We start from the raw sequence: 23,254 nt of genomic DNA on the forward strand, positions 1-23,254 counted from the left end.
CGGCTCACCCAACCCCCCGTATATGTTTCACGACTCCTCACCCCTTCCGGCGACGACGGCTCACCCAACCCCCGTATATGTTTCACGACCTACCCCTTCCGGCGACGAGGCTCACCCAACCCCCCGTATATGTTTCACGACTCCTCACCCCTTCGGCGACGACGGCTCACCCAACCCCCCGTATATGTTTCACGACTCCTCACCCCTTCCGGCGACGACGGCTCACCCAACCCCCCGTATATGTTTCACGACTCCTCACCCCTTCCGGCGACGACGGCTCACCCAACCCCCCGTATATGTTTCACGACTCCTCACCCCTTCCGGCGACGACGGCTCACCCAACCCCCCGTATATGTTTCACGGACTCCTCACCCCTTCCGGCGACGACGGCTCACCCAACCCCCCGTATATGTTCACGACTCCTCACCCCTTCCGGCGACGACGGCTCACCCAACCCCCCGTATATGTTTCACGACTCCTCACCCCTTCCGGCGACGACGGCTCACCCAACCCCCCGTATATGTTTCACGACTCCTCACCCCTTCCGGCGACGACGGCTCACCCAACCCCCCGTATATGTTTCACGACTCCTCACCCCTTCCGGCGACGACGGCTCACCCAACCCCCCGTATATGTTTCACGACTCCTCACCCCTTCCGGCGACGACGGCTCACCCAACCCCCCGTAGCATCGTGGGCCTGTACGCCTCCGTGGTGCTGGTCGTGGGCAAGTTCGTGCGCGAGTTCTTCAGCGGCATCTCGCACTCCATCATGTTCGAGGAGCTGCCCAACGTGGACCGCGCACTCAAGCTGTGCACCGACATCTTCCTGGTGCGCGAGACGGGCGAGCTGCAGCTGGAGGAGGACCTCTACGCCAAGCTCATCTTCCTTTACCGCTCGCCCGAGACCATGATCAAGTGGACCCGCGAGAAGGAGGACTGAGCCGGGCGGCCGACCGTCTCTCAACGGTCGTTTCTCTTGAGCAGCGCTCCCCCCCTTGGAGTCCGTGTCACGCGATGTGCCTGCCGAGCTGCTGTGGGGGAGACCGATGTCACCGTTTCTCTTATCTCGTGCCCACCTCTCGGTTCGGTGGTGCCTCCTCAAGTCTTCGAGTCCAGTCTCTGCTCTCACACCGCGAGGCGCAAGCCCGGGCCCCGTTTTCCACGATGTGGCTTCTAGCTTGTGGCTCTGTGCTCCACATTGATGGTGAATTAATTAATTGATTAAAAGTCTGGATCCTATTCGAGTAACGAGTCCCTTTGCCTGGGCTTCCCTTTAACCCCATGCGTCTCCCCGGTGGAGGTCGGTTTCCGGCACCGTGACGGCCAACCCCGGCTCTCGCTTCCGTGGACTTGTAGCCTGGCAAACGGTTTTCATGGCCCATCGTCTCTTCTCAACAACGCGTGCAGGATGCGGGCTCCCGTTTCAACAAAGCCTCGGGCCTGGGAGTCCTTAAGAAAAAATGTCCACTGGTTTGCATCTTGCACGTGAGATATTGCAACAAAGCTTCTTCAAGTCTGGGCTTTCCATTCATTAATGAATTACAGAAAGCGTGCGTCTTGCAGTTCAGATAATATTCCATCGAGAGTCATCTTGAAGGGCTCCCAAGGCATTCCCAGCTCGACCTGGAATCTTCCAAGATGCTGCTGGCTTTGGATTCCACGGGCGATGAGCTCCGGCTGGAGGGGATGATCGAGTGTTTTTTTGCTGCCGAGGCAGGGAGATGGGGCGCAGTGCTACCCCTGGGACACAGTGGAACCCCTCCCCCGTCTTCACGACGGCACTGGGACGATCGTCTGATCCCCGTTGGCACTGTGGTGCCCGTCACTAATGGGCATCGCCGCCGCCACCAGCCTTCTCGGCGAGGGCGGAGTGCACTTTGTATTTAATTATTTGTTCACTTAAACTTTTAACCAATCGCGGTCGGCATGCACTGAAGTGAGTAATTATTGTGCGCATACTGTAGTGCGTACTGTGGTTGTAGACTTCCGTGTCGTGTCTCACACACTGGTGATACTCAAACTAGACATCTCCTCCTTGCCCAGGCCCAGATGAGATGCCGTCTTGCAGTATGTCTCATTTCCTTGCCGAACAAATATGTATTTAAACTTTTACTAAAGACATAGGAAAGGACAGACGTTTTCTGCATAGGTTTGGATGAAAAAGATAATAATGAAGCTACTGATACCATTTACAGTGTAATAATTTCGGTCTCGCTCATTAGTTGACTGTAAAGCAATGGTCCAGTCTGCGTGTTTAGATTTGGACAAAGCAGAATAGACCTGAACACTGTAATTGACATTTTGTGAGATTCTATTTTTTTCTTGTAGTGTGGAGATTTTGATTTCTCTTTTACTGAATCTAATTACCATTGCATGGCAGCGCTGTAATTGTGCGGAGCCCTTCGGAGCCTGAGGACGAGCGGCACTATGAAGATGCTAAAGATGATTTATTCCCAATTAAATCGATTGATCGATTGCTATGTAATGACCTATAGCCTAGTCGATTACGAATCGAGCTCATCCACCAAGCTAGGCGGTGTGTGTGTGTTACATTTGCCGGTGGCCCTGACATCCTGTGGCATCATGGCACCACACCGGGTGGAACGCCTCCGCCGCCTGCGCCGCGTGCGATCCCAGCCAGCACGGGGACCTCCACGGCACGGGTGGTTTTCCACCGGCTGATTTCCGTGCCAGGTCCGGACCGGACTCGTTAGGCGCCGGCCTTTCCTCTCGCGGCTCGGCCGCAGCGTGGCTGAGGCGGAGGAGGTTGTAGACGCCGCTGGTCAACACGGTTCGGTTCGCGCGTTGCCGGTCGTTCACGCCGCCGCTTCGGCGGGAAAGCGCTCGGGGGGCGTCGTTTGAATTCGAGAGTTGTTGTTTGTGTGTGGCGGCACGCACGCGCCGCAGTGCCACGACCTCGCCGATCGATGTGGGTGCTGCTGCTAGGGGTGAGCATGTTGAGACCCGGCTGTATACCTCATCGGGGTCGCGGTGTTCCTCGTGTGGGCGCGTCCGACTTGTGGCGATGGCCTCCGTGATGCGGCATGGTCACGTGGGATTTTCATTTTTTTATCATGGAAACAAACTGCTTCTGTGTTAAATTTCACTTCCCATTATGTTTCCATAAACGCGAAATATACCCGCGACAATATTGGCTTAAAAAAGTGCGCGCAGAAATTCGATTTAGACAATAGCGAAATAACAGTTACAAACGAACGTTTTGTGTTATGTGTGTAAAATGGGTTTTGGAATGCAAGCGTTGTCGCGTTGACTTGCACACACCAGCAGAATGGTTCCCATCCCCAACACGGCTCTCTGTGCTTGGGCACAGACTGCCAAGCACGTCCTGAGATTGATTCATGTTCCTGGGTTAGCGTCAACGTTGCCCTCTGGCGTTACATTGGAATCGTATTCTGTACATGCCAAGTCCGATTTTGGTTCGATGTTGGATATAATCAGTGAGCCAGTGTTGATGGCCCAAAGCTCATCGATAAGACGTCGCACTGAATAAATGTACATGTTTTACCACGGTCTGAATGATCAAGTGCCAGTGTTGGGGTATGTGACAGAATGATATTAAATTAGGCACGGTTGTGTGGTAATGACTAAATATTGGCTGTAGCTAACACAAGCACGTCTTGTTTTATGGAAACATAACTTTGGCGTCTTCAAGTCTTTTTTGTGCACCTCAAAACGTCCCTCTCGACTTTGTGCCCCGTGGCCACGTGGCCCCGTGGCCACGTGGCCTTGTTTCGCGATGTGCGCACGTCCCCTTCACCCTGCGCCGTGTCCCACTCGCTGCGCCTGTAACACTGCGGCGTGGCGAGGTCTGTCTTGTTGACATTTCCGAAGGAGAAGGCTCCACCCAATTCCTTTCTCCCTAAGTCAACAACAGTCCTTGGCCAAAGTTCGCCACCAGACAACCCCGCTGTGTTGTGCCGCGGTCTATCCCTGCCGTCCGTGCTGCTTACCCAGGAGCTGTGGAGGGCGCGGGCAGCGCCTGGCTCCCCTTCACGTCGGGCGGTGCATGCAGCTCGCGCTCGCCCCGCGGCGTGTCCCGAGAGGTGCCCGTCTCTCCACGTCTCTTTAACTCCATCCCTGACTCTCCGCTCACTGTAGCCTCACGTTAGACATAACCCTCGTTCACATCGCCTGACATGGCCACTGTAGTATATGCTTGAGACGCGCGCGCGCACGGGGCGTGCCATGGCACAGGGTGGCGATCTGTGCCCACAGGCTTCACCTCCCTGGCACTCGCCGCGTGTCTCGCGCGCACACAAGAGCACAACTATATTTGTATCAACGACGCATCGGCAAGCTGCCCGTCTTGCACTATTATAGAGTGTGAGAGGGGGGCGCGTGTCCAGCACGCTCCGTAAACAGTTACCGGCAAGGCGCACGCACGCACACGCACGCACACACACGCACGCACGCACACACACGCACACACACGCACGCACGCACGCACACGCACGCACGCACACACACGCACGCACACACACGCACGCACACACACGCGGGTAATGACGGGGTGAGGGAGGGTTCGTTGGCGTGAGCGAGCGGGTCAGTGGACACGGACGGCCTGCGCTGAGTCACTCACTGGCCGGGCCCGTCCGCTCAGACTTGCGGCCACGTGGGGCCACTGGGCTGCGAGTGGCCCACGAGTGACCCAGTCGCGGTGCCCCACGCAGGCAGTCCACGGCGATGTTTGGTTGCGCCGTGGATAGCCAATAGCAGTGCGCTGACTGACTGACTGACGTTGACTCGTCTCACCTGACGATGTCGGGCAGCAACGTCACAAAGCCGTCGTAGCCAATGCCCTTGACGCCACCATTCCTCGTGCCCGCTTCGTCGTCAGAGGAGACCTTGTAGGTGGTCCACGCGGTCCTCTGGCACTGCAGTCTCCTTGTGTTGCCGGCTTTCCCCTTGGAGACCGACCTCGATCCCGTCACACGCGGCCCACACACCGCGACCACGTGCTCCCGATGACGTCTCCAACACTCTCATGTCCTGTTTGATTCTGAGTTTACAATAAGTGTCACGGCACCACGGCCTTGAGGCTGTGTTTTTTTTAATCATCAGTCTACCTGCACATTCTCAGGGAATCGGGGGTGTCTGTATGTTGGAGAGGGAATTATTCACAGATCCCGTGCATTTGGGAGCCGTTTGTCAAACGCGTTTGCATCTACAACGCTTTTGGTAGAACATCGAAACACAAGCGGACCACCACCAGCTGTGCTCCGCAGCTCCACCGGTGCCTTTCTGGCAACGGTTGTCCAGCGTCTCTCGCTCCTCGTGCTTTGAGCTTCACAAACTGAGTCCCTCAAGAGGCTCCCAGCACACGGAGTGAAACGTCGGACATCATGCCCGAAATAAATAAAAAATAACACGCGGTACGACCCGAGAACACATTGGAGAGCCATCGCACTTATTGATGACCCAGCCGAGTCTGCCTTGCGTCCTCTGTAGTTAATCACGGTTCCATTACCCCCCTTCCCTCACCCCATACTGATCCAGCTGCGGTGGCTGCTCTACCGACGGCTGGCCCACGATTTCGTTCACCTCCGTTCATCTCGCCGTGGTATCGATCGCATTTCCTGTCGTCCTGCCGCACGGGGCGCCCTGCCCCCTCCGTGGTTCGATCCCGACCCTGGCGCCTATTGTATGTTTCGAGTTTTGCACGTCTCTCTCTCTCCGTGTGCTCGCGTGGATCTTTCTCCGGTTCCTCCTGTTGTTCCCTCCACGTTTAGAAACGCGCGCTTATAGTATTTTATTGCGATACATTTCCACATGATGATAAGCCACTTCGTTGAGCTATCATTTGTGGCCAGGTCGCTTCTGAAATAGAGCTGCATAGCTCAGTGGGGCCTACCTGGTTAAAATGAAACTAGTTTATAGGTATTTTAAGTTTACCCGGCACGGCTGACATCATCCCCTCTACTTCCCTCTTGACTACAACTACGTTTCGTGCCGTGTCCCCCACGTGGCACCCGGATCTGTGCCACTGATGGAGAATAGATGCTCCATCGGCCTTGACCGTTCACCAGCACCGTTATATTAAAAGCAAGGAGTCTGTGGATAACACGACAGGGTTCATGGATGGGAGGTGAAGGGTGAGAAAACGTCGCTGTACTCTCAACATTGAATTGTCCTTAATATAAATGCCCATTTTAAACACGAATTTATGGGCCTCCTGCTATGGAAATGTGGAATTTCCACCACTAGCTAAGGGCCCCCAAATGGATGAGTGCCGTCCAATTGTGAATTTGCGTGGGGAGATGCCGACTTCAAATTGGTTTAACGACACCGGTTCAGGGATAACGGGAAATGTTCATCATGCGACCTGGAATCATCACGGTGACTGTCGTGAGAAGTTCACATTTAGGGTGTCAATGTTCCTGGTGTGAAGCGAACTTTCGGCACACTCAAGAGACCGAGTGGTACAAGATCGTCGTCACCCCTCCGATGTCCGCTTCTGCTTTTGCTCTCTATCGTGTCAGGTGACGGCAGTGGCCACCACGATACTTCGCAGACAAATGGGCGAGTCTGATCAATAAAGTCGGTATTTTATTTGGCAGTTGTGCAACATTGCACACTCGGCGCTGCTTTCAGTCTGTTGGTACTCATCGGCAAACCACAGCTGGGCACAGTGCTGGATTATCGTAGTAGAAAAAGTAGCTACGTATGTAGTAGCTACGCGCCCTGCACTTTCAAGGGCCCCGCGCTAAATGCTTTCAAGCTTTCAATTCCGGTCCAGTGATTCTGCACTTGCTCTATTACTATAGTACTATACCGCCTTCAACTTTTATGAACGACTCGGTGTTTAAGGTTAGCGATTTGTCGTATTATCTGGCTGTATAGAAAATGAAAAAATACAAGTAAAAAACTTTGTGTTTTAATATTTGTCTTTTTATTTTATTTAGGGCCCCTTTATAACATCATATGATACAGACCCCGCACTAGCTTAATCCGGCACTGGCTGGGCACACAGGTGCCGGCGTGGGGTCGGAGTGCCGTGGTCAGCGGCGTGCGTTGTCGCGCTGCGTGGGTGACATGCACACACGCCAGGGCGTGCTCGCGAGCTGCAGTTCACAACGAGACATGAAGAAGCCATCGGAGGGAAGCAAGCGGTGACCGAGCTTTGCATTTATTGAACATATTACACAGATTTGTGATTTACAGAATAAGCAATGTACATGTTACTTATGCACTCTATATATAATTTATTGATATTTTGCCATATTCGTAAAATGTGTTTAATTCACTACCCCTATGATTCTATCATGAGGTCTGATATAGAATAATGCTCCGAATCAGACAGAACTCCGCGCCCAGAGGCTGTCTCTGTACGTGCTGCGTGCGGGTGTGAAATCGGCGTAGTAGACACAGTCCTTCACATTGGGACTAGTATCTGATTCAGACTTAAATTAAGGGTCAGCATCCACACTAAAGATCTCATCATCATCTTAGTTACAATATACACTGTGTCGGTAGCGTATCCAGGAAACCCCACGTGGTCTCCAGATTCCGTCTCAGGAGGGATGTTGAGATAGTTTATGGATTTTTTTTCTTCAAGGAAGGATGAGGTCACATTACCCTCAGAAATCCCAAACTATGGACCGTGCAGTAAACCACCATAGTCTGCGCTTCTTCAACAGAGGAGGAGGAACAGCAAGACGACACGAACTGTCTCTGCTGAAGCCCTCTCGTCGTGACCAGCAGCAGACCTTGACATTGGCATCGAGCTCTCGAACGGGCGCTGCCATCGTGCACAAGAATATCACCTAAAGAAGCCCCGCAGCGAGGGGAGCACGCCGCTCAGGTGATCCGAGCAATCCTCCAGCCGTGCGGTCTTCTACGGGCACTCGCCTGCTGCCCTGCGCATCACACGCGGCTGCTGTGTGCGTGTGCTCCACGGCTCCCTTCCTCTTAAGTTGCTGCACCACCGGCACGTTCCACGGAAGGTGCTCATCACAGCACTTGGCTAGGGTCCATTTTTGCATAGAGTAGTAATCACAAACTCTATTTTTATTTAACAAAGAAAAGTCGAATTCTTACGCGACAGAAAAAGTCAAAGCATCTCCCCTGCCAAAGTGTGCGCTGAGGCGTGGTGCTCATTTCCAATCGAGAGCCTTGGGATTGGGCTGAAATATCCACATTATCATGGCAGGGAAAGGTATTTCCACAGGATGAACACTTCTGCTGACCTCCCAAGAGGCGCTGGTACTTGTTGTTTTCAACCCAGAGAAATGACTGCAGTGTCACCCTAGCCAGATGAGCGAAACACAATATTCAGTCTGGCAATGTAGTGACCTAACCGTGGGAAAAGGGCTCTTGACGTTAAGCGGGGAACCGATGTTACATTGCGTTTCCAGGCATGTCCAATAATGTGCCGGCCCTGGGCGTAGCCGATCTCCGCCTGTCGCGTGGCCGCGAGGAGAGGGTATATATGAGGGTGCTGGTGATGTGGCGGTTGTCTGTGAAGGAACCTGCTGAGTGTATGCATGCATTGGTATACTGCCCGCGTGTGCGTATTGTGTGTGTGCGTGTGTACGTGTCTTTGTTTCGTGCGTGCGTGCACACGGTGCGGGCAATGGTTGCCGATTTACTTTCGTCTCTAATAAAAATCGTCTCTAATGAAATCGAGCCACTCTCTTACAGAGGTCCAACAGCGCCGCGTGCTGCTTGTCGGGATGGAGTGGGGGGGGGGGTAATTTTTCGTGGATTTTGGGGGTGAAACCCAGGGATCAGAACTAAACTAGAATCTTTTTTTTCACAGGTAAGGCCCACTCAGCTATATTGCTCTTTTTCAGAAGCGACCTGGCCACAAGTGACAGCTTCAGCGAACTGGCTTATCAAGTGGACATTCATTGCAGCCAAATACTCTAAACGCACGTTCATTCTAAATGTGGATGGAAAACCCCAAGAAAAATCCGCACGACCACGGGGAGAAAGACATGCACACTCCAAATATGCAGGCGTCAGGGTCGAAACCCATGACCTCGTGTATACCGGGCGAGGTCGTTAACAGCTCCTAGCCACCGTGGCACAAAGTGGCCACTCCTCTACCTCGTGCGAGACGGCGTGCACGTCAGCACGCGTGGGGCCACACCTCCACCGTTGGCCATTTAACGAGTCGCGTGTGCGTCGCTGGCGCTTTCGTGCGGAATCCTGAGCGCTTCTAAACTTTGAGCAGATAAACACCAGGGAGGAGGCTCACACGAGGGTGGCGATGAAGCGAGACGATGAAGCTGACGACGAATATAAAATGATTGGCAATGAAACGCAAGTGGCTGGGTGCATCGCAGCTGCGTGCTTCCGACCTCCGTCACATGGACACGGCTGGCTGCCCACGGCGGGTGGGTGGCACCGTGGTGACACTGCAGAATCGGCTTTTCCGGGTTAAACGTGCAGAATGAGCATCTGACGGAGCTTTCGCGTGCCAGTTCCCACCAAGTTGCCGCCTTCGTGATGTGGTATTACAATGCACATCGGTCCGCACCCTTTGTGATGGTTCCACAATGCACAGCGATCTTGGCAGCCTTGGCCGATGTGTGCACGATCCGTCAGCAATCTTGATCGGATTGTCTTGCAACCTCCATGGGCGTTTTGTTAAAGGCGTCGAATGGTGTCAGAGTCCACTCGCTCTCCGATATGCGCAACCGCCGGCCGGCACGGCGGAGTTAATGGATTATTCATTCCTTACGGAGGCACACGCGGCGCGTTGATACGCTGTGCGGCCACGCGAGTTCAAAGGGTGACCCAGCAGGAGTGGGCGGGCGGCCGCAGGAGTGCAAACTCGACTGCTATCTTCCCACGAAGGCACTGGTCCAGCACGGCTGCAGTGGCGCCTTCAATTCCCGGCGTTGCCCGCTAGTGATGATTCACTCAATCGTGCCGCGTGTCTGCGGGTGTTCGTGCGCTCAATCCCACTGCTGCATCACCATCGCTCTGTCAGATGGAGCCGACTCACACGTGTGAATGTCCGTTTGGAACTCTCGCCAGCAGCGGAATACGGCCTCGGAAGATGACGGGACAGAGTTAAATCTGGGTTCGCTTTGAACAGGATGCGATTTGACGATGTGACGACGCTTGCCCATATTTCCCAGAGCGGCATTGGTTATTCATACCACTTCGAGTGATCATCAGTATTTGGCTTTTTTTGTTTTGTTTACGTAACTGGACTGAGACCAACAGCTTGCTTCACTTGCAAACCTCATTGACGATGAGGTGGGTGGGGGGGGGGGAGCTCCACTGCTAAGATGTGGAACCCTAAGAGGGGGATCCTCTGATAAATTTCATTTTAGAATTTAAAGGGACCCCCGTCACCGCCTCTAGTCTCTGATCTGTCACGGGTGGTGAGGCAAAGCCATGAAGAAGGCTGTCTCTGGTGTAGGCCAATCAGTTTTAAGGACAATTACAATCATCAGAGCATAAATCTTGACTTAAAGCTTTCGTGACTGCAGTAATTCATATTCTTTGGGTCTTTCAGTAAAGCCACGTAGATAGAATAATAATAATAAATCATAAAAAATAATTGCAACATCATTATTTTTCTATCTACGTGGCTTTACTAAAAGACCCAAAGAATAATTATCGGAGCATGTTTGTTTGCATGTTTTTCATCATCTTAGATACTGGCAAAAATGTCCCACGAATTCTAGAAACGTCTCTGCATTCCTTCGTGACTAATTATTGTGCAAAGTGTGCGACTGAGCTCTCAATGAACCATCAATTAACGTCGATGCACGAAGCAGCAGCAGGAGAAGAAGAATAAAAACTACCCGCAGTTGACTCCTCGCGGCTAGGATGGCAGCAGAGACGCCACACCTGTATAGTCAACACCCACACACCTGTATAGTCAACACCTACACACCTGTATAGTCAACACCCTCACACCTGTACAGTCAACACCCACACACCTGTATAGTCAACACCAACACACCTGTGTAGTCAACACCCACACATCTGAATAGTCAACACCCTCACACCTGTATAGTCAACACCCACACACCTGTATAGTCAACACCCACACACCTGTATAGTCAACACCCACACACCTGTATAGTCAACACCTACACACCTGTATAGTCAACACCAACACACCTGTATAGTCAACACCCCCACATCTGTATAGTTAACACCCTCACACCTGTATAGTCAACACCTACACACCTGTATAGTCAACACCTACACACCTGTATAGTCAACACCTACACACCTGTATAGTCAACACCAACACACCTGTATAGTCAACACCTACACACCTGTATAGTCAACACCCACACACCTGTATAGTCAACACCCACACACCTGTATAGTCAACACCCACACACCTGTATTGTCACCCACACACCTGTATAGTCAACACCCTCACACCTGTATAGTCAACACCTACACACCTGTATAGTCAACACCCACACACCTGCATAGTCAACACCTACACACCTGTATAGTCAACACCCACACACCTGCATAGTCAACACCCTCACACCTGTATAGTCAAAACCCACACACCTGTATAGTCAACACCTACACACCTGTATAGTCAACACACACACACACCTGTATAGTCAACACCCACACACCTGTATAGTCAACACCCTCACACATGTATAGTCAACACCCACACACCTGTATAGTCAACACCTACACACCTGTATAGTCAACACCCACACACCTGTAGAGTCAACACCCACACACCTGTATAGTCAACACCCACACACCTGTATAGTCAACACCCACACACCTGTATAGTCAACACCCACACACCTGCATAGTCAACACCCTCACACCTGTATAGTCAACACCCACACACCTGTATAGTCAACACCTACACACCTGTATAGTCAACACCTACACACCTGTATAGTCAACACCCACACACCTGTATAGTCAACACCCTCACACCTGTATAGTCAACACCCACACACCTGTATAGTCAACACCCACACACCTGTATAGTCAACACCCACACACCTGCATAGTCAACACCCTCACACCTGTATAGTCAACACCCACACACCTGTATAGTCAACACCTACACACCTGTATAGTCAACACCCTCACACCTGTATAGTCAACACCCACACACCTGTATAGTCAACACCCACACACCTGTATAGTCAACACCCACACACCTGTATAGTCAACACCCACACACTTGTATAGTCAACACCCACACACCTGTATAGTCAACACCCACACACCTGTATAGTCAACACCCACACACCTGTATAGTCAACACCCACACACCTGTATAGTCAACACCCACACACCTGTATAGTCACCCACACACCTGTATAGTCAACACCCACACACCTGTATAGTCAACACCCTCACACATGTACAGTCAACACCCACACACCTGTATAGTCAACACCCACACACCTGTATAGTCAACACCAACACACCTGTATAGTCAACACCTACACACCTGTATAGTCAACACCCACACACCTGTATAGTCAACACCCACACACCTGTATAGTCAACATCCACACACCTGTATAGTCAACACCCACACACCTGTATAGTCAACACCAACACACCTGTACAGTCAACACCTACACACCTGTATAGTCAACACCTACACACCTGTATAGTCAACACCAACACACCTGTATAGTCAACACCTACACACCTGTATAGTCAACATCCACACACCTGTATAGTCAACACCCACACACCTGTATAGTCAACACCAACACACCTGTACAGTCAACACCTACACACCTGTATAGTCAACACCCACACACCTGTATAGTCAACACCCACACACCTGTATAGTCAACACCCACAGACCTGTATTGTCACCCACACACCTGTATAGTCAACACCCTCACACCTGTATAGTCAACACCTACACACCTGTATAGTCAACACCCACACACCTGTATAGTCAACACCCACACACCTGTATAGTCAACACCCTCACACCTGTATAGTCAACACCCACACACCTGTATAGTCAACACCTACACACCTGTATAGTCAACACCCACACACCTGTATAGTCAACACCCACACACCTGTATAGTCAACACCCACACACCTGTATAGTCAACACCCTCACACCTGTATAGTCAACACCCACACACCTGTATAGTCAACACCTACACACCTGTATAGTCAACACCCACACACCTGTATAGTCAACACCCACACACCTGCATAGTCAACACCCTCACACCTGTATAGTCAACACCAACACACCTGTATAGTCAACACCCACACACCTGCATAGTCAACACCCACACACCTGTATAGTCAACACCTACACACCTGTATAGTCAACACCAACACACCTGTATAGTCAACACCTACACACCTGTATAGTCAACACCCTCACACCTGTATAGTCAACACCCACACACCTGTATAGTCAACACCCACACACCTGTATAGTCAACACCCACACACCTGTATAGTCAACACCTACACACCTGTATAGTCAACACCTACACACCTGTATAGTCAACACCCACACACCTGTATAGTCAACACCAACACACCTGTATAGTCAACACCCACACACCTGTATAGTCAACACCAACACACCTGTATAGTCAACACCCCCACATCTGTATAGTCAACACCTACACACCTGTATAGTCAACACCTACACACCTGTTTAGTGGTGATACGCACTGGGATTAGGGATCGTATGCCAGCGCGTAATGATTGGCTGTGTATGTGGTGACGCGCGCTGACGGTGGAGGATCAGGGGTCAGCGCGGGGTCGTGGGTTACGGGGTGCTGATTGGCTGTGTGCCGGTGACGCGCTGAGAGGGAGTGATCAGGTGACAGCGCGGTGTGATTGGTGGAGTAGTGTTAACACGCGCTGGGGGAAAACGGATCGTAGAGAGAGCGCGTCGTGATTGGTTAACTAAGGAGCGATGCTCACGTAGACGTCCGCATCAGCTCCGTCTCCCGTGAGCAGGGGCTATAAAAGGGGATGCACACAGGCGTAAGGGCAGTATGTAACCAGCGAAGAATGAAGATGGGGATCGAAGAGATAGGGCCCTGCGGTACCTAGTCCCGCTGTCCTAACGGGACCGGGACTCTGTGTAACCCAGAGGCGAGTGTATTGTGTGTAGCCATAGGCATAGGGTCTACACGAGCCAAATGCATTGTGTGTAGCCAGAGGCATAGGGTCTACACGAGTCAAGTGTATTGTGTGTAGCCAGAGGCATAGGGTCTACACGAGTCAAGTGTATTGTGTGTAGCCAGAGGCATAGGGTCTACACGAGTCAAGTGTATTGTGTGTAGCCAGAGGCATAGAGTCTACACGAGTTAAGTGGAGTGTATAGTACAAAGAATAGAGACCACACGTTGTATTGTGACACGTCAAGATTTAATAAAAGTGTGTTACCCGTCAAGAAGTTCCTGCCGTCATTTCCAATACTTCAACTGGCGTCAGAAGTGAAACGGTCTTCCAAGCATGGATACAAGGAAGACCCGTCGGACCCACGGGATTGACCGCGGGGACAACCTTGACGACTCGGGCCAGCTGGCATCGGGGGGTGAGGACGAGGAATTGCCCACGCTGCAGGATCCGCCGACGGCGCCGGACGAGCGACGGGGGACCGACGCCGTGCTCCGCGAGGCGCACTCCCGTCTGGCGGAGCTGCTGCTCGCCGCCGCGTCCATCCTGGCGGAGATCAGCTCGTCGGGAGGAGCGGGGACGGCGGCGGACATTCTACAGGGTCGCCCCGCAGATTCCCGCCATTTCATCTGCGCCGACTTTTGGCGGGAACGGCCATCACCACGTGGCAGCGGTTCTCCAAGCGCGCCCGCTTACGTCACCAACGCGCGTTGCGGACCGCCATCAAACACCCGCCACTGGGGCCGCCATCTTACACACCGACGGGGCGGCGGAGAGGAACCACGAGGCGGTTACGACTTCATCTTTCAACAGCGCCTTCCCACGTTGTCAGCCTTCAAGGCGGAAGGCGGGGACTGGGGCCAATTTCAGCGCAGGTTTTTGGCGCATCAGGAGATGTCCGCCTGGTCCGACGCTACGGCACTGCGGGCACTGCCTGCCATGCTGGACGACAACGCGCTCGCGGCCTTCACGTCCGCACGCAGGTCGGACCGCTCCTCGCTCAAGGATGCGCTGGCTCTCATGGCCAAGGTCTACGGTCCTCCCTCGGCGTGTCGCCATCATTTTTATGCAAGACGGAAGGCGGACACGGAGACCGTGCTCGCCTATCGCACGGCGTTGCTGGCTCTCGCCGACGCCGCGTTCCCTCGTATGGACGAGGAGGGCCAAGATGCGATGGTTTTGGAGCAGCTGCTCAAGTTGGCGCAGGACCTGGAGGTCCCCATCAACACGGCCGACGAGACCGATATTTCTTCCTTACGGGTCGCTACGAGTATACAAGCGCACGAGGTCCTTCAACGTAAACAGGGGGTCGTCTGCAACGCTGCCGTGGCCTCAGCTCCGGGCCCGGTAGTCACCGTACTCCAAGTCGTCAGCCCACGAGAGGAGGCGTTCATCGCGGGACGACTGGGGGACTGGAGGTCGGGGGGTCGTTCGCCTCTGCGATCGGCCCGCAAGCTGGAGCAACCGAGATCTCCGACGACTGTCATCACGTGTTATAACTGCGGCCTCCGGGGCCACGTGGCCTCCAGTTGCCGCGCCCCACGTCAGCGCGCCATGGGACCTCGGCTGGACGACGAACAAGGCCCCAAGTCATCCCTACAAACCCCGGCAAGTCGCGGCACCTCACATGCTCGGCCCGCACACTCGACACGCATGGGCCGTCGCGTTGCGGCGGAGGAGGGCCGAGTAGGGTTCGGGGATTCGGTTCGGCGAGGGGGGTTCGGCCGGGACTGGGGAGACATTAAATGGTCGGAGTTGGGGCACAGAATGGTGGCTGCCTCAGCGGGTTCATCCGTCGTTACGGGATCTATTGATGGGGTCGAGGTCAGGGTGTTAGTGGACACGGGGGCATCGGCGACTATTATATCGGACCTCATTTATAACATTCTCCCTGTACAATGTCGTCCGCTACTTCCGGTGGACGTGCCATTTTACGCCGCTAACGGGGGATCATTGGGCATTATCGGTCAGATTAGGGCGTCCATTTGCATTGGAGATATCAAATTATCGGGACCCGTTTTCGTTTCGTCCTCCCTGGCGGTTCCTTGTCTATTGGGCACTGATTTTTTGGCAAAAATGCCCATCAAAATTCTCATTGATCAGCGTTGCATTGAACTACCATCGGGTCGCCGTATTTCTTTTTTGACGAACCCTACTGAAATTCGGACGGCGTGCGCTACGATACAAGCGTTAGCAACACAGACCGTGCACGTGCCCCCGGGTTCACAAATGTTAATTCCCCTCCGGTTGCGGAAACCATGGGTGAGGGAGGCCTCGGAACAAGGCATGCTTTTGGCTCCTAATAGGGCTGTTGGAGGTCTCGATTTGTCAGTGGCTCACACTTTGGTTGGGGCTGACAGGGATCCGTTTGTGATGGTTTTAAACGCTGGGTCGTGGCCGGCCGTCATTCAGCAGGGCACCGTGCTAGCTCACGCGGCGCGGGTCCCTGCGGAAGAGCGGCTGGTTGCGCAGGCTGATTCGAGCCCCACGCAAAACGTTAAACCAAAGGAGGACCTCGAATGGGTCGATTCGCTGTGCGCGGACTCTGACGATTTGTCAGCGGTACAGTTGGGTGCGCTGCGCGGCTTGCTGATTGAATTTTTGGATGTCTTCAGTAAACATAAGAATGACATTGGCTGCACGGACCTGTCACGCCACCACATTGAAACGGGCGATGCGGCACCGGTCAGGCTAAATCCCTTCCGACTGAGTCCTGCTGAGAAGGAACATGTTCAGTCGGCCGTTAACGATATGCTAGAAGCCGACATTATTTCGCCTTCTTCCAGTCCTTGGGGAGCACCTATTGTGCTCGTTAAAAAGCAGGACGGGTCCTTGCGATTTTGCGTCGATTTCCGTCGCCTGAATAAGATCTCTGTGGCCGACGCGTATCCGCTCCCCAGGATGGACGAGTCCCTCGATGCATTGTCTGGTGCGCGATACTTTTCGACTCTTGATTTATTATCTGGATTCTGGCAGTTGCCACTCGACGAAGAGTCTAAACCTAAGACTGCATTTCGGACTCCAGGGGGCCTGTTTCAGTTTAACCGGTTACCCATGGGACTTCACTCCTCTCCTGCGACGTTTCAGCGCCTTATGGAGTTGGTTTTGTCGGGCTTGCAATGAGATACGTGCCTGATTTACCTTGACGATGTCATTGTTTTCAGTAAAACGTTTGAAGAACACCTCCAGCGATTGAGAGGGGTGTTCTTGCGAATGCGATCGGCTAAATTAAAGTTTAAACCGGCCAAATGCCACCTTTTTCGTAAATCCGTTAGATACTTGGGTCACATTGTCGACTCTTCGGGGATTTCTACCGATCCTGCGAAGACGGACTGTGTCAGTTCATGGCCGACGCCCACGTCAGTTTCGGACGTGCGCAGTTTCATCGGTTTTGCTTCTTATTATCGCCGATTCGTTGAGCACTTCGCCACCATTGCAAAACCCTTGCACGCTCTAACGGCGAAAGGAGTGAAGTTCCGATGGGGACCGGAGGAGGAGGCTGCATTCTGCTCCCTCCGGGACGCCTTGGTAGGTGCCCCGCCCTTGCGCTATCCTGACTTTGCGAGTCCCTTCTTGCTAGACACGGATGCTAGCAACACGGGCATTGGGGGGGTGCTGTCCCAAGTCGTTGGGGGGGTCGAACGGGTGGTCGCCTATGGTAGCAGGGTGTTGTCGCCGGCAGAGCAGCGCTACTGCGTCACCCGTCGCGAGCTGCTTGCCATTGTTTTTTTCGTACAACAATTCAGACCATATCTCTATGGTCGTCACTTTACGGTCCGGACGGACCATGCGGCGCTCCAGTATTCATTGCGGGTCGCCCAGCCCTCGGGCCAATTGTCACGGTGGTTGGAAGTCCTCCAGGACTATCAGTTCACGACTACATACCGGAAGGGGTTGCGACATACAAATGCCGATGCTCTGTCGCGATTGTTGCCTTGTCACAAATGTGCGTGCTTATCGGGATCGGCGCGCTGTAAACCGCCAGTTACGGAAGGTATGGGGGCGTTGGTTGCGACCGCGGGCACACCAATTGGGGATGTCCCTGCTACCCCAGGGGGTCAGGACTCGCTGCTCTCATTGTCGCTGATTGAGTGGGGCCGTCTCCAAATGGCGGACAGCTCCCTGCTAGCATTGCGCCGCAGGACGGGGGGTTCCGAAGGTGACCATGAACGAACTGGCTCCTACGTACTTAAGCAAGGCCTGTTAATGAGATGGGACAGTTTGTCCCGGCGGCACGCGATTGTGGTGCCTTCTGCTGTGAGGGGGAAAGTTGTCTTGGCCGCACACGAACGCCTCTTGCATTTGGGAGTTAACAAAACGCTTGCCCTGCTTCAGCGTGACTATTATTGGCCGGGAATGGGGAGTGACGTGGTGAATATTCTGAAGGGTTGTGTTGAGTGCGCCAGACGGAAACCACCGCCTGTGGCAGCTAATCCACCGCTGCAATCTATTCAGGTCTCGCGCACTAACGAGCTCGTTGCACTCGATATTCTGGGGCCTTTTCCAGTCACGCCTAGAGGTAATAAGTACCTGTTGGTGGGGGTCGAATATTTTACCCGGTGGCCTATGGCGTGGCCACTCGCCAACCAGTCGGCGGCGGCTGTGACGGACGCCTTTGTCCAGGGCTACGTCCTGGACAAGGGGGCTCCCGAACGCTTGCTGACCGACCAAGGGAAACATTTTTCGAGTAAATTACTGCAAGAGGTGTGCGACCTGTTGGGTACTAAGAAGGTGCGTACCTCCCCGTACCACCCGCAGACGGACGGGATGGTGGAGAGACTCCACAGGACATTGACTTCTATGCTGTGCCAGCAGGTGTGTGAGGCACATGTTGATTGGGACCTACAGGTCCCTGGGGTCCTCGCCGCGTATAGAATGGCCCCCCATGCAGCTACGGGATTTTCCCCGTTCTATCTGATGTACGGTCGGGAGGCTGACCCGCCCATGGAAACGCAGCTGGGCCTGCCCGCACCACGAACTAATTCAAAATTGGCAGAGCATATTAAATTTAATATTCATAAGCTGACAGAGGCGAGGGAGGCCGCACGGCTTAATTCGCGGGCTCGCCAAATTGCAAACGAGCGGTTGCGTGCACGAAAGGTGTCCGTGCACAACTGGGAACCAGGTGACAGGGCCTGGCTGCATTGCCCTCAGGCACCTTTGGCTACGTCGCCTAAATTGTTGAAGCCATGGCGGGGACCCGTGGAGGTCGTGCGGGTTGCACGCCCCCAGTGCGTTCAGATAAAATGGGGAAAACGCCGTTGGTACGTCCACCCCTCCCGACTGAAACCGTTCTCGCCTCCACATGGCCTCCCCTTGTGTCGTGAGGGCCGAGCATGTGACGTGACCGACGACCCTAAGGGGGAAATGTCTTTGCCTGATCCTCACATGTCTCCGCCTGATCCGCTCCCAGGTGTCTCGGAACTGACAGCTGCCGACCATCGGCGGCCGGATCTTCGCGGCGGGGCCGGTCCTTCCAGGCCCGATCCGCGCCGTCTAGAGCTGCCGGAGCCACCGGACGGTCGCCAGCGTCCCGTCCCATATGACGGACCGGCCAGACGGACTCGCGCTAGGTCGCGCTACTTTTTATGACCTACCACGTGAGGAGTCGAGGCAGCTGGAGCGCCTCGTCACTGCGTTTAGTCACAGAGACACTTGGCGCGTTCAGTTTCTGGAGTTCGCTTTTATTGTGTTGTTCGTCGGGCTGTATATTGCTTCTTATTTAAGTGATGTTGTTGTGTTGTCGTTGTTGCGTTACGGGGCACACTGGGGGGTGGGGTTCTTTTTTTTTTATTATTGCGTTGACGTTGGGTTGTGTTGTTGGTTAACAGCCGGGCCGGCTGCAAGCTATGTGGGAGGGGGTGATGTAGTGGTGATACGCGCTGGGATTAGGGATCGTATGCCAGCGCGTAATGATTGGCTGTGTATGTGGTGACGCGCGCTGACGGTGGAGGATCAGGGGTCAGCGCGGGGTCGTGGGTTACGGGGTGCTGATTGGCTGTGTGCCGGTGACGCGCTGAGAGGGAGTGATCAGGTGACAGCGCGGTGTGATTGGTGGAGTAGTGTTAACACACGCTGGGGGAAAACGGATCGTAGAGAGAGCGCGTCGTGATTGGTTAACTAAGGAGCGATGATCACGTAGACGTCCGCATCAGCTCCGTCTCCCGTGAGCAGGGGCTATAAAAGGGGATGCACACAGGCGTAAGGGCAGTATGTAACCAGCGAAGAATGAAGACGGGGATCGAAGAGATAGGGCCCTGCGGTACCTAGTCCCGCTGTCCTAACGGGACCGGGACTCTGTATAACCCAGAGGCGAGTGTATTGTGTGTAGCCATAGGCATAGGGTCTACACGAGCCGAATGCATTGTGTGTAGCCAGAGGCATAGGGTCTACACGAGTCAAGTGTATTGTGTGTAGCCAGAGGCATAGGGTCTACACGAGTCAAGTGTATTGTGTGTAGCCAGAGGCATAGGGTCTACACGAGTCAAGTGTATTGTGTGTAGCCAGAGGCATAGAGTCTACACGAGTTAAGTGGAGTGTATAGTACAAAGAATAGAGACCACACGTTGTATTGTGACACGTCAAGATTTAATAAAAGTGTGTTACCCGTCAAGAAGTTCCTGCCGTCATTTCCAATACTTCACCTGTATAGTCAACACCCAGACACCTGTATAGTCAACACCCACACACCTGCATAGTCAACACCCTCACACCTGTATAGTCAACACCCACACACCTGTATAGTCAACACCCTCACACCTGTATAGTCAACACCTACACACCTGTATAGTCAACACCCACACACCTGCATAGTCAACACCCACACACCTGTATAGTCAACACCCACACACCTGTATAGTCAACACCCACACACCTGTATAGTCAACACCCTCACACCTGTATAGTCAACACCCACACACCTGCATAGTCAACACCCACACACCTGCATAGTCAACACCCTCACACCTGTATAGTCAACACCTACACACCTGTATAGTCAACACCCACACACCTGTATAGTCAACTCTTTTAAAATCCAAGGTGAATTGTGTGCGGAGTGACCCAACTGGCCTGTTAACGCCTCTTTACTCACAGGGCACGGCGAGGTTGGGGTGCAGTTGCTGAACTCGTGGCAACGCATCAATGAATGAAGCGTGGACGCAACTGAGCGTGCTGGATGCGGCATCGCCGCTTCCCCGCCGTGCGATCGCATGCGCGGTGCACGGCAATGGAGCAACGCGCACGCACACGCGGCCCGCCCGGCGATTATAATCTTAACGCTTGGATATCACTTGTTCTTGTTCGTCCGTGCAGCCACTGATCGATGGGCAGTGGTCATCGACTCACTGCGCTCCAACTGCATTGCAGATGGGGGGGGGCGGCTCTGGGTTTGAACCCAGGACCTCGGGCTCTTCGTCGTGGCTCGGTTCTGGCTCGGTCTCTAGCGCGGCTCGGGTCGATCCGCTCCGTTGCTTTCGTAGAAGCACGGGTGGCTCGGCCACGGCTCGGCTCCGGCTCCGTTCCAGGGAGAAAAAAACAAACTGGGCCGGGCTCAGAGCCGGCTCAAGTTACGCGTGGCGATGAGCCGGCTCACCCGAGCCAGAGCCGTGCCAGAGCCGTGCCAGAGCCGTGCCAGAGCCGAGCCAGAGCTGAGACGTGACGAAGAATACGGCCCCCAACGTGGGCATACCGTGGTGTAGCGTAGCCCGCGCCCTGCTGATGGTCATTCTCGAGACGACACCGGTGTCAAGTCGCGTTGATACTTTCAAAAAGAGTGCACCAACCCCACGCCCTCGGCGTCATGTTGGTGGTGGTTGTTGTGGATCCACCCTCGCTGAGCCGGGAAGGTCCCGCACCCTACGGGTTTCCCCCAATGTGCTGCGCAGTTGCTGTACAGGGCCACTGATGAAAGGCATCCGCGGCATCACGGAAGAACTTCTCCCCATTGTTGCTAATGGAGACATCGGCAAGTGTTGTCAACATTGTGTCAGACGAACAGAGCGTTCGCCAGCAAGCGCATCGTGGCTTTTCTGTACGGCATTTCGCATTTTTCTCTCCAAAACGTGTCCCTTCTCCACACCTATTGTCCAGGCCTCCCGTCGACCATTTCCCCGAAGCAATCTTCACTAATCCACAACATCCAAGCGCTGATTCCGCCTGGTATACAGCAGAGTTCGATCCCGACCCTGGCGCCTGTATAGTTGGAGTTTGCGCGCCCTCCCTCCACGTGGTCCCGTGGATTATTCTTTGGATCTTCGGTTCTTCCCTCCACATTTTGAATCAACATCTTGCGTTTAGAGTATTTGGCTGCTATACATTTCCACACGATAAGCCACTTATTTGAGCTATCGTTTGTGGCCAGGTCGCTTCTATAACATAGCTATATATCTCGGTGGGCCTTAGCTGGAGATTACAATAAAGACTAGTTTTGGTGTATTCCGTTATCCAAGCTTTTCCCGGATAAGTGGAGTGGCGCAGATGTAGAAAATGAACCCCGATTATCTGAGCCTTTGTGCAGCTCAGCGAAGTAAGTCGGGTTGCCGTGCCTGGCTTAGACACTCGGAGGGAGAACATCACACATAGCAAGAGAGGAGAGATCTGTGGCTAAGCCACCGCCATCTCCCGCGAATGAGCGATGTTCACCATCCACACAGCACGCGCACAGAAACTGATTTCATCGCTCCGTCTCCTCGGAGGGCGTTTTCCCTGACGAGTTCCCTCCATGGGCTGCAGCCTCATCAGCACCCTTGGCCATCGTCCATCATCCCTCCTCGCCGCGAATTGTCCCGCCCACGCCCAATTGACTTCTAACTAAGTTCCGTTTTAAAGTGGTGTTCCCTCTCTCGTCTATGCATTCCTCTTCATGTCTCTCAGTATTATTACACCTCCTTGCTTGGCTACAGAGCGTGCAATGGGTTCGGTTGTGTTGCTTCGACAACGAGATAGCTGATGGGCCCAAGGTGTCTCTCTGCCGGATCATGCAACGGGATGGTCCACGTGTCTGCTCTTGACCCAAAGCCAGTGGAAGATGGAAGCACATTTTCCACGCTGGAATCCGGTCCATACCACGGCCACTTACGAGTTCCCAAAGAGTGGCAACTCATTTGGCCAAGCCTGGGGGGTTGATGATGGGAAGCGTTTGGCACG

The 23,254-nt window shown here is 53.7% G+C and overlaps 1 protein-coding gene across 1 annotated transcript in view; it reads left to right on the forward strand.

Annotated features, from left to right (window-relative positions):
* LOC133354855 (piezo-type mechanosensitive ion channel component 2-like) overlaps positions 1-8,544 on the forward strand; it is a 238,104-nt gene extending 229,560 nt beyond the window's left edge. Inside the window, exon 56 of the mRNA XM_061572007.1 lies at positions 689-8,544. Within this exon, the coding sequence (XP_061427991.1) occupies positions 689-941 (253 nt within the window). The 3' untranslated portion in view covers positions 942-8,544. The remainder of the gene's footprint in view (positions 1-688) is intronic.
* The last annotated feature ends 14,710 nt before the right edge of the window (positions 8,545-23,254 follow it).

The sequence above is a fragment of the Lethenteron reissneri genome, chromosome 49, assembly GCF_015708825.2.
Source record: "Lethenteron reissneri isolate LAM-NWPU_2019-01 chromosome 49, ASM1570882v1, whole genome shotgun sequence".
NCBI classification, from domain to species: Eukaryota; Metazoa; Chordata; class Hyperoartia; order Petromyzontiformes; family Petromyzontidae; genus Lethenteron; species Lethenteron reissneri.